The 12,494-nt window shown below is 36.5% G+C and overlaps 2 protein-coding genes across 11 annotated transcripts in view; one reads left to right on the top strand and one right to left on the bottom strand.

Annotated features, from left to right (window-relative positions):
• CEP85L (centrosomal protein 85 like) overlaps positions 1-12,494 on the top strand; it is a 235,613-nt gene that overhangs the window by 138,701 nt on the left and 84,418 nt on the right. For all 10 annotated transcript variants that reach the window (XM_015137522.3, XM_015137520.3, XM_077999312.1 and 7 more), the window contains one exon: positions 305-1,092. In XM_015137522.3, the coding sequence (XP_014993008.3) occupies positions 305-1,092 (788 nt within the window). The remainder of the gene's footprint in view (positions 1-304; positions 1,093-12,494) is intronic.
• On the bottom strand, positions 6,936-7,781 carry PLN (phospholamban). The gene is given in 1 exon segment (NM_001190894.2): positions 6,936-7,781. A coding segment is annotated over 1 exon segment (159 nt). The 5' UTR covers positions 7,701-7,781; the 3' UTR covers positions 6,936-7,541.

The raw sequence follows: 12,494 nt of genomic DNA, 5'->3' as shown, positions 1-12,494 counted from the left end.
ACTAAAAATACAAAAAATTAGCTGGACGTGCTGGTGGGCGCCTGGAATCCCAGCTACTTGGGAGGCTGAGGCAGGAGAATCGCTTGAACTCAGGAGGCGGAGGTTGCAGTGAGCTGAGATCTTGCCACTGCACTCCAGCCTAGGCAACGAGCTAAAACTCCGTCTCAAAAAAAAAAAAAAAAAAAAAAGAGAAAAGCTTGTGGTATGAATCCAGATTCAGATTTTTCTTTTGGCATTTTGCATTTTACCTCATTCTCTTTTGTCTGTTAATTTTAACTAATTTGACCATCTTTTTTCTTTCCAGATCATTCAACTTCAAGTGGCACATTATCTTTTAAACCTAGTCAATCATTGATTACTCTTCCTACTGCCCATGTGATGCCGTCTAATTCCAGCGCTTCAATTTCCAAACTTAGGGAATCCTTGACACCAGATGGCTCAAAATGGAGTACAAGCCTCATGCAAACATTGGGAAACCACAGTAGGGGGGAGCAGGACTCTTCACTAGACATGAAGGACTTCCGGCCACTTCGGAAATGGTCATCTTTATCCAAACTCACTGCCCCGGATAACTGTGGCCAGGGTGGCACTGTATGCAGAGAAGAGTCAAGGAATGGTTTGGAGAAGATAGGGAGGGCTAAGGCTTTAACATCACAACTGAGCACAGTTGGGCCTAGCTGTTTACATGATAGTATGGAGATGCTTAAGTTAGAGGACAAGGAAGTAAATAAAAAACGGTCATCAACTCTGGACTGCAAATATAAATTTGAGAGCTGTAGCAAGGAGGACTTTAGAGCCTCTTCCTCAACTCTTAGGAGACAGACTGTAGACATGACATATAGTGCCTTACCTGAAAGCAAGCCCATTATGACAAGCTCAGAGGCTTTTGAACCTCCAAAATATTTAATGCTTGGTCAACAGGCAGTAGGTGGAGTTCCCATTCAGCCTTCTGTAAGGACTCAGATGTGGCTTACAGAGCAGCTGCGGACAAATCCTTTGGAAGGTAGAAATACAGAGGATTCTTACAGTTTAGCTCCTTGGCAACAGCAGCAAATTGAAGACTTTCGACAAGGAAGTGAAACACCAATGCAGGTAAGGCTCAAAATCTAGTGTTTGCTTCCCTCCAGTGGATGTTATGAGTACAGTACCACACTTGCAACAAGCATATGACAAGTGTCCACAGATTGTTTTGCTTTTCCTTTTTCCTGCAAGTTAATAGGCAGAAATGTTACAAACCTGAAAAGTGTTGTTGGGAAACAAAACTTACAAAGCATTTGAGACTAATTAACGTGAAAATCTGAAAACCTTGTACCTAGCTTGTTCTTTTCATTTGTTAAATGGGCATAAAAATAAAGCAGAACATACTCAATCTAAAGAAACTTGGAAACAGAAACAAAAACGCTAGCATAGGTATAATAGAAAGAGCCTCAACTTGGCCATATGAGGCCTTAGATTTTGTTCTTTTAGATTTAGAACCTGGATGATTTTTTCACTTAATTTCTCTGGGCCTCAGTTTCTTCATCTGTATGATGAGAAGGTGGAACTACAGTCATTTGTAAAGTTTTGGTGACTGATGATGTATTTAGGTTTATAAATCAGATGTACTTATTTTTTTGAAAAAATTATGCGTCAAGACTTACTCATTAATCAGTTTATAGAAAGCACTTTATGATGATAGCATATATAAAGAAAAATAGTATACAGCCCCCAGTTGGTCTCGGGGATACCATGTAAATGTGAACATTTCTTAATCTGGGAATGTTTCTATTCTAAGACAATTTTCTGTAGCTTGTTTTAACAAGGAAACTTATTTTCTGATATAAATCCTGTCATCTATTTTTTATCATCAGAATTTTCTGAAATAAATAAATTCCACTAAAAATTGCAAATTTTCCCTAGAGTAAAAAATGTAAAATTACTATTCATTACTACTGCTAATAAAAACAAATAGAATAAATGAACATAGGCTATGAAAGGATAAGGCAATCACTTGTCCAGGAACCTCACAAATATGAGTATGATCTCAAAACCTAGAACCCTAACATGCTGCATTCATAGGAGAACCTTTAAGATATCGCATGTTCCTTTTTTATTCTTATTTTGGACACAGTTCTTATCATTTTGACTATGTATTTAAACCACATAATCAAAACAGAAGAATCATTGTGATTGAATTAGAAATTTGTGATTTATCCATTCAAGTGATTAAAAATAGGAAACCTGATTTTTCAAATACTATCACGTTTTAGTTTTCAAATGTTTGTCATTATCGGAAAACAGAATCAGGTAGTTGTTTCTCCAGCTGGTGTCTTTACACAGAATTGGAGCTGTCCAGTGGAGCTGAGTATACTATTCCAAGCTAGAATAGGTGTGATAGAGATAATTGGGCAAATTTCAAGGAGTAAATACTGATTCCTGCTTTTGATTCTGCTTGGACAAACCTCTAGTTTAAACAAGGTGTTTTTCGTAGCCTCAAAGCAATGCAGAGTAGGGTAGGGAGGTTGGGGACACACTGTTGAGAACAATTTGTTTTTAAATCTTCTTTCTAGTACATAGTAGAGAGAGAAGGCTACTAACAAGCAAAATTTGCATATACCCTGGAAAGCCCTACTTCTTGATTAACTTTGTTTGGGGTCTCTTTATAGTGCTTTTAAGTTTTGGAGTAGAAAGACGAATTCAGATAAAGAAAACTAGACAAACTAAGTTGTAATCATTAAATAACTGCTTCCCTTCTAATTTCCTCCTTGGAAAACTACAGAAAAAAGTTGTTAAATACCTTCTTGGAGCTTCCAAGTAGTTTTCTCTTTATTTTAAAAGCTTTCATCATAGTTGTTTCTTAAAAGCCTCTTTGAAACCTTGACTTCTGGCCAGGCACTGTAGCTCATGCCTGTAATCCCAGCAATTTGGGAGGCCAAGGCAGGAGAATTGCCTAAGTCTAGGAGTTTGAGACCAGTCTGGGCAACATGGCCAGACCCCAACTCTAAAAAGCAAAAAAGATTAAAATCATAGAAACACTGATTTTCTTTTAGTCTAAGTTTTACATAAAGAGAAGAACATTAATAAGGACCAGGCCATCTGATAAATTGTGATTTGCAAGCACAACTCCTAAACACTGACCATGAAAGAATAGTATTTTTACAGCTAAGAAGAGGAATTTGGTTGAAAGTCATGATCTAATAAAACCTTAGATTTATATGTTACAGAATTCTGTAGCTTTCACAGTATTTTATCTCATTTGATCCTCACAGCTCCCCACTCCCCAGGTTAATTTGTAACATTGAAGGTTTGCTCTTCCTAGGACTTAGTCCAGAATAATTATTGAGACAGCCACATGTTCTTATGTGTGTGTTGTTCCTTGGTTTACATGATTTTCTGCTAAACCATCAAGAGTATAGGAGTCTAGTACTCTGAAGCATTTTCCTTTGTGAATGAAGAGAAGCCATTATGCCCTCAGATGGTTTATGACAGAAGGCTCCATGTGTAATGTCCACTGCTAGTCTTTGACTCTTTCCTCTGTAGTACATCACATTTCTGCTACCCACCCCCTGCAACCCCTAAGCTGCCTGACTCTGTAAGGACTATGACAGAGGAGAAAAAGCAGTCTGGTCTTCTTTCTGGGAAGAATCCTTCCCTTTCCATGGCCCCCTTGAGTTCCTTTTCTTAGGGGAAGGTAGGGTGGAAGGGTGGAGGATAAACACTTCTACACGTAATGGCAGTGTCCATTGGATTCCTGTAAGCCCACGATGGATCTCCCAGACAGTAGTGAAATAATAGTAGCCTCTTTATTGACGAAGTTGTTTATCCTTTTTTTCCCTAGGATGTTTCTGAACTTCAGGTGGCAGTCATTAAAAAGATGAAATTTTGTGCCTATTTAGTCATAAGGATGTTTGAACAGTTATGGTATTGGCACCTATGCATATTTTACTAGAGATTTTCCCTTGTATAGACAAAAAATTTGGACCAAGCGTAGTAACTCACCCCTGTAATCCCAGCACTTTGGGAGGCGGATGGGGGGCAGATAGCTTGAGGATAGGAGTTTGGGACCAGCCTGGGCTAGTGAGACCCCATCTCTACAAAAAATAAAAAGAGCCATATGTGGTGATGTGCCCCTATAGTGCCAGCTACTTGGGAACCAGGGTTGGAGAATCCCTTGCACCCCAAGAGTTCAAGGCTGCAGTGAGCAATGATCATGTGACTGCATTCCAGCGTGCATGACAGAGTAACATCCTGTCTCTTGATTAAAAAAAAAATGATAAAATGAGTTAAAGTAAAATTACTTTTTATCTAACACGAAATAATAATGAAAAAGTTTTATCTATAACTTGGGAGTGTTTAATGTATTCTGTTATGTCCTGTGAAAAGAAAGTTTTCTTATTTTCATTCTTTCTTATTTTTGTACTCTGTTCTTTTATTTTTTAACTGTTTGAGATAATTTATATATTCAAAGATGTGGACACCATGACACTCCCTATATTAGGATATGACACATACATTAGGTAGTTAAAAAGGACTTTTATATACATGTTTTAATGAATAAAATTAGTAATGTGTTTGACTTTTTTATCTGTCAAGTTTTCTATGTAATATTGGCATAAAATTCTGGACATTTTAAAGTGTGTTGTTACTTAGCAGAAGAACAGATCTTTTCTGAAAATTTATTATAGCCCTACTTTGCAAGAAGACTCAAAAATAATCAAAAGATAAATAATGTCTGTGTAGTAGCAATTCATTATCTTATATAGGTCTGCCCCCTTGTGTGTCTGTACTTGTGCATCTTGATTTTGTTTTATTTGGGGAAAGTCACCAAAAAAAACCCCTGTAAAATCAAAACTAAAATTAGAATTTTTTTATCGGTAGTATCAGTTCTAAGTGTATTGTAGAGCAGCTTCACTGAGTTTTCAAGAACCTTCATTTTAATATAGTGATTCTGATTTGCATTAAACAAATATATATTCTTATCCAATTAAAATATAAAAGGTAACATTAAGCATTTTAAAATTGTTTTTAGTACCCTGTAAATTAAGATAAGAACTTATTCTATGGTAGAACATATTTGAGCGTTTAGTATATTAAATTTTAAAAATAAATTGTTTTCTTGTATCTTTTTCTTTACACTTTGTGATAAAGAATAATTATTTAAAGAGTTTATTCTACTTCATAATTTGAGTTATAGTATTCTGTAATCCTCGCAGAATAAGATTTTAATTTTTATCAAAGAATGAAGAACAAAAAAATTAGTTATTTCTGTTTACTGAGAAAAAGATTGTAATGAACAATGTAATCATAGGAGTATGACTAATCCGTTCAAATTTTCCACTTGTTTTTAAGACCAGTGCAGCTTATTATAGAACTTGAATACTTTTTGTGTTGGTAATTTACTAAAACCAGTGAGTTGAGTGTATCACCTGTTATTTATAAGCTTTATACTTGTTATTAGGGATTTCCAGCTTGTAGATGAGGCGTCACTCAAGAAATCTCTGCCCTTCTGTTCTTCAGATATCCCTGAACCAAACACTTTCCACTCCCCATCTCCAGTACCTCTCATGGGTTCAGAAAATTTAATGGTGTCTCCTTCACTATTGAGTTAGCAACACTTGTGTAAGAAACCAAGGTCAATATTGATGTTATATATTCTTTTAGTAATCATGTTTTAGAAGATATGGTTAATTACACATCCTCTACTCTTTTAATAATAGTTATATTAGTAACATGTCTTCAACTGAAATTAAAATTGTTGGATTATGCAGTATAGGTGTGAACTATTTTAAACTTAATTTTAACCTAAGTTTGGTGAACATATTTTCCAGCACTAAATTTTACTTCAGTTGTTTTATGAGTTATTGGAAGATGTTCTGAAATGATCAGAGGAGAAATTGAAAATTTATTCATCAAGAAAATAATTATAGGTAACATTGCTGCATCTATAATTAAGCTCAGTAGAGTGGCCTACGAAATAGATGCTTGCCATTTGGTTGATAGATGAAGAAAAATAGCTATCTCCTGTTACAGTTGACCCTTGAACAACAAGGGCTTGAATAGCGAGGGTCCACTTATACATGAATATTCTTTTTCCCCACTCTCCACACCCCTAAGACAAGATTGCAAGACCAACCCCTGCTCTTCCTCCCCGTCTTTCTCCTTCTCTTCCTCCTCTCAATGTGAAGACAATGAGAATGACGACTTTTATGTTAACCCACTTCCATTTAATGAATAGTAAATATATTTTCTCTTTTTTACAATGTTCTAAATAACATTTTCTTTTCTCTAGCTTACTTTATTGTAGGAATACAGTGTATAATACATATAACATGCAAAATATGTGTTAATTTACTGTTTATGTTATCAGTAAGGTTTATGGTCAACAGTAGGCTATTAGGTAGTTAAGATTTTGCAGACCCATGGATTGTCAGCTCCCCTAACCCCCATATTCAAGGGTCAGCTGTAGATGTAATAGATGGGCCAACAAGTTCATTTCAAAATATAATCTAAGAATTAGTTAATATTTGGAGAGAGAATTCATATTTTTATTTTTTTAAATACTTGAGATAATATTTTTTTTTGTCACTGGAAATCTTGTATTATTTTCCTTGCCTGCATTGGATGTTAGGTTGGAATGGAAGACAACCTGTAAAATCAGTCTGAAGTCTTAAGGTTTCATGATTCAAAAGATACAGCGTGGTAAACTAGGTAACTCTAGGTCAGATAATTCACTACAGTGTCTTAAATGAAGATTAGATTCTATTCTGTTAGTATATTAGTGATATGACTAATCTCACTGTTACATATTAACCCCCAGTTCTCATCTGTTGATCATATGTCTTAGAACAGATTTATGGTTTACCTACAGGTACTAGAATTCTGTGATTCTTTGAAAAAATTACTTAAGAGTAATTTTATTATGTAAGAGTATGGCCTTACTTTTCCATACTTGATTCTCATCAACTTTAAAAAATGTTAATGTGGCATAGCAAAAATGCAATTTCTGTTTTAGAATGTTACTACAAAGAGTTACTACAGAGTTCTTTATAATAAGATAACAGATGTGAGGAGTCAGTGGACTGTTTTGAATAATGACACTTCATTTGTGTTATTACTTTGATACTTGGTGAAGACTTGAAAAACAGTATTAAAGAAGCTTTTACAGTGTAATATAAGTTATATTCACCTCAAAAGAGTAAAGATAATGCTTTATATATGAAGTGAACTTGTTGGCAGTGCAGTTTCAAAACTAAACTCTTATTTCATCTTCAGAAAAGATTTGGGATACAAATTTGTGAGCCATGTTGAGGAAATCAACAGTTACATTTTATACACTTATTTTAAAGTTAATTTTTGAAAATAAAGCCCTTTTCATGTTTACAAGATCCAGCAGATGAATACATTTGCTAACAATAAGTTTTAGTCTTAATCTTGACCTTTTCACAAAGAAACTCTTCTACTCAGGAAGTGGTCTGTTTTACAGTATTGTTTTCCCGTCTGCATGGGATGACAGATTTTAAGCTGATGTGGCAAGTTGCAGATCTAGAGGTTGTAGCAGAACTTCAGAGAAGCATCACGATGATACAGATCAGCAAGAGACATATTAAGATGAGACAGAAATTGATAAATAGATTCTGTAGATTTTGACGTGCTTGTTGAGGCATTTCAATGGTTGAGGCTCTTCTTATAGCTGAGCGAGTGAGGTATTGGACTTTCTCCATGATACCAGCAGGAGAGGAAGTCTGAAGTTTTAAGTGATTGAGAGAAAGATAAAAAGCTGGTAGCCAAATATGAGATAACTGTCTTCTTTTAGGTAGCCTGGAATGTAAAAATAATAAATAGATTAGAATAATATATGTAACCTATTATCAGGACAAAAAATACAATGTTGTATTAATTCATCTTCCTCAGCACTATTGTTATTTATAACATCAAGTGTTTCTATAGTCTCTCTCTCTCTGTCTCTCTCTGTGTGTGTGTGTGTGTGTGTGTATGTGTGTGTGTGTGTGTGTGTGTGCGCATGTGTTTCCATGTGTCTCTCTTTCTCCTTTTTTGATGGGGCACAACATGACAGTCTCATTTGTGTTAGGAGTAGTAACTTCAGTCTTTGCCTTTTTCTCCCAAATTTACTACAAGTATTGCAGTAATCCTCAGTGTCATCCATAAGTTCCTGGAAACCAAGACTTTATGCAAAACAACATATAACAAAACCATTTTTACCCTAGGCTGATTGATGTAAATAAGAGGTAAGTTCCTATAGCACATTTCTGGTCACAAGAACATCACCAAACTTCTCAATAAAGACCCAAACACTTCTAATATTAAACGTTGAGAGAAATATGAATTATATGTACATTTAAGAAAGATTAATAAAAACCAGATAGGCCGGGTGCAGTGGCTCACGCCTGTAATCCCAGCACTTTGGGAGGCCAAGGCGGGCAGATCCCCTGAGGCCAGGAGTTTGAGACCAGCCTGGCCAACATGGTGAAACCCTGTCTCTACTAAAAATATAAAAATTAGCTAGGCTGGTGGCATGTGCCTGTAATCCTAGCTACTTGGGAGGATCGCTGGAGCCCAGGAGGCAGGGGTTGCAGTGAGCCCAGATCATGCCACTGTACTCCAGCCTGGGTGACACAGCAAAACTCTGTCTCAAAAAAAAAGCCAACAAAGATAATTACCCAGTATTTCGTGAATCAGTGAGTAACAGTGGTTGTGTTGGTCAATTAAAAACATGGAATCAATGTTTGAGAAATACAATGGGATCTCTGAGTGCTTTTGTGCCATAGCATTTATTGTCATGCATTTGTATGATCACCCTAGACTTTACCAGTTTTTATTTGATAATAATTTGTATTCATCCGTTCATTCATTTTTCAACCCTCTTATTCTGGTTTGGGGTGCTGGTGGCTGGAGCCAATCCCAGCAGTCAAGGAGGGAGGAACCCACCTTGGATAGGAGACCACTCCATCACAGGATACACTCATCTACACACTCACACTCAACCCAGGACAACTTAAACACGCCAGTGAACCTAATGTGCACAGTTTTGGGATATGGGAGGAAACGAGAGTCTCACAGATATGGAGAGAACATTCAAGCTGCACACATACTTAAATGTTATAACAAAATGACATAGAAGGAAATGATGTTATTTGAGGACCTGCTGTATTTGGTTTAAGGTACAGCTCGTTTTGGGTTATTCTTTTGGGTAAAAGTTCTCACATATAGTTTCTTTAAATCTGTTACACTGTAGATGTAATTGGTTTGATCAGTTACTGTATTAATAGCTCCAGAGCCAATCTCATAAAAAGGAAATGCATACAACAAATTGTTCCCTGGATCTTGATTTTAATCCAAAATAAAATAGTGTTAAATGGGAAGTGTTTTACCAAAAATACGGATTGAAATTGTCATTCCTTTTTATGATTTTATAGCTTTATAGAATGTTATCTTAACTAACATTTTAATAAGATTTGATTTTAAGTACTGAAGACTATCAAGCTTGGAATGCGTAGTAATTATTATTATCTCACCATCTACCACAGACATTTTCTATTTACAGACCTCTACTTAATAGCAGTAGTTTCCATCATGCCTTCTTTCAGAGATACCACAAGCTATTGCTGCCTGTGGGGTCTATACTTTGATGATTAATAAAACAAATAAGAACTTACATGCTATTACAGAAAAATTATATATAGACTGAAAATTAACTGTATTAACTGTCCAGAGATAATGGTTATTAACACTTGGGGGACATTTTGTTTTCAATCAGGATACTTCTGCATCAATTTTGAAATAAGAAAAATAAAAAATGGAGTAAAAAAGTTATAATTAATTGCCAGACATAGTGACTGTTAACATTTGTTGATATATTATTGTTAATCAACATATTACTACCTTACCCCAACTGTCAGATTTTATTTTCTCCTAAGTCTTTTTATACATCTCATAAAAGCCTCTCTCAACCTGTTAGCCCATTCCTGAGAGAGGAAAGTGCTGAAGGGAACAGAAGGAAGTACTGAAAGAATGGCAAAGGGGAAGGTAGGTATCAGGCCTGACCAGTTAGAACCCAACATTTACTTTTACAGAGAAACCGTATGGTTTATGGTGTTTAGATTCTGTAGTGTTCAATAATTCAACTTGGCTCTATTATATTCTGAATTATATAGTAGACTGGGCCTTTTTTGGCTTGAGACTCTGTCCTCCTTCATAATATTGGTCTGTAGCAAGGAGTTCCAAAAAGCCAACTTCTATCAAATTTTCTTTCCTTAAAGAGTTATTAACAACCTGTGTTTTTCTAGCATGTATTCTTCATTGTCTAAACGGTGGCTAACGGCTGTTATTTAGGTTGTCTGTAACAATTCTACTTAGAAAATAGCAGCTTATAAAAACAGAACTGCCATTTGACCCAACAATCCCGTTACTGGGTATATATCCAGAGGAGTATAAATCTTTCTGCCATAAAAACATACACGTATGAATGTTCATTGCAGCACTATTCACAATAGCAAAGACATGAATCGGCCTAAGTGCCCATCAGTGACAGAGTGGAAATGTGGTCATATACACCATGCAATACTGTGCAGCCATAAAAAAGAAGGAAATCGTGTCTTCTGCGGGAACATGAATGAAGCTGGAGGTCATTATCCCTAGCAAACTAACACAGGAAAAGAAAACCAGATACCACATGTTCTCACTTTTAAGTGGGAGTGAGATGATAAGAACTTATGAACACAAAGAAGGAAACAACAGATGCTGGGGTCTGCTTGAGTGGGGAGGATAGGAGGAGGGAGAGGAGCAGAAAAGATAACTGTTGGGTACTGGGCTTAATACCGGAGTGATGAAATAATACATACAAACCCCCATGATGTGTGCTTACCTATGTAACAAACCGTCACACATACCCCCAAACTTAAAAGTTAAAAAAAAGGAAAACAGCAGCTTAAACTTGACATATATTTAATGATGTTTGTTTGAATTCTTCAGGTAAAATAGAAATAGATTTTCTTTCGTTCTTTATTAAGATTCATCCTTTAAGTTGTTTCTGTTGATAGTTGATTATTATAGATCTAGTGGATTGGAGAATTACGGGAAGATTTTATTTATTTATTTATTTTTTTGAGACAGAGTCTCGTTCTGTTGCCCAGGCTGGAGTGAAGTGGCGTGATCTTGGCTCACTGCAAGCTCCACCTCCTGGGTTCATGCCATTCTCCTGCCTTAGCCTCCCAAGTAGCTGGGTCTACAGGTGCCTGCCACCATGGCTGGCTAATTTTTTTGTATTTTTAGTAGAAACTGGGTTTCACCGTGTTAGCCAGGATGGTCTCGATCTCCTGACCTTGTGATCGGCCCGCCTAGGCCTCCCAAAGTTCTGGGATTACAGGCGTGAGCCACTGCGCCTGGCTGAGTAGTCACCTTTTATGAAGATACGTAGCATAATACAGAGAAGAAAGGAATAATAATTAGCCTTGGTAATTCCTATTTGAATATAGGGTTTTGTGAGGTTTTTGGGCTTAGCTGGTCTTAAAAGGTCAGAAATTTTAAAAATTACTTTGAGGCAAAACATGGGAAAGGAGGGAGTTGGCCAGGAGTTTATCATTAAGCATATATACAGGAGTCATCCCCTACCTTGACACTGATAAGTTGTACTTCAGTCACATGAAACATGTCACCTTTCCATAAATACTCCATTCGCTTTTGTGATTTTATTCTTTGCACATGTTGTTCTATCTCTGCCTGGAATGCGTCCTCCACCTTTTGATTCTCTGCCAGGCAAGCTTCAGTTGATTGTTAAGGTTCAGTTTAAATATCACTTCCTGATGAAACCTTTCATTAGTTATTAAGGTGGAATTGGTTGTCACCTCTACTGGTTTTTAATAGGGCTTTAGTGTTATCTATATGAGGATATCTATCAGATTATAGCACAATTTCAGTTTACATGTTTGTATCCCCAACTAGACTTGATAGTTTCCGAAGTAAAGAAACCATGTGTTCATTTAGTATCCTAGTACTTAGTGCATAATTGGTATGTTTCAATAAATCATTAAAGTTAAATAAGGGATTTTTATGACTAAAACTATTAGAAAATTGTAAATAAAAAATAATGCTGTGGGCAGGTCACGGTGGCTCACATCTATAATTCCAACACTTGGGAGGCCTAGGCGGAGGGAACGTTTGAGCCCAGGAGTTCAAGACCAGCTTGGGCAACATAATGAGACCCCATCTCATTTTTAATTAATTATTTTTATGAATGGATGAATGAACGACAGGGTCTTGCTCTGTCACCCTGGCTAGAATGCAGTTGTGCAATCATGGCTCACTGCACCTCAACTTCCCAGGCTCTAGTGATCTCCCTGCTTTAGCCTCCTGAGTAGCTGGAACCACAGATGGGCACCACCATGCCTGGCTAATTTTTGTATTTTTGGTAGAGACAGGATTTCACTGCGCTGCCCAGGCTGGTCTCAAACTCCTGAGCTCAAGTAATTCCTGGGATTACAAGTGTGAATCACCATGCC

Source organism: Macaca mulatta, chromosome 4 (genome assembly GCF_049350105.2).
Source record: "Macaca mulatta isolate MMU2019108-1 chromosome 4, T2T-MMU8v2.0, whole genome shotgun sequence".
NCBI lineage: Eukaryota > Metazoa > Chordata > Mammalia > Primates > Cercopithecidae > Macaca > Macaca mulatta.
Note: the sequence above shows the minus strand (reverse complement) of the source record. Positions and strands in the feature narration are given on the sequence as shown.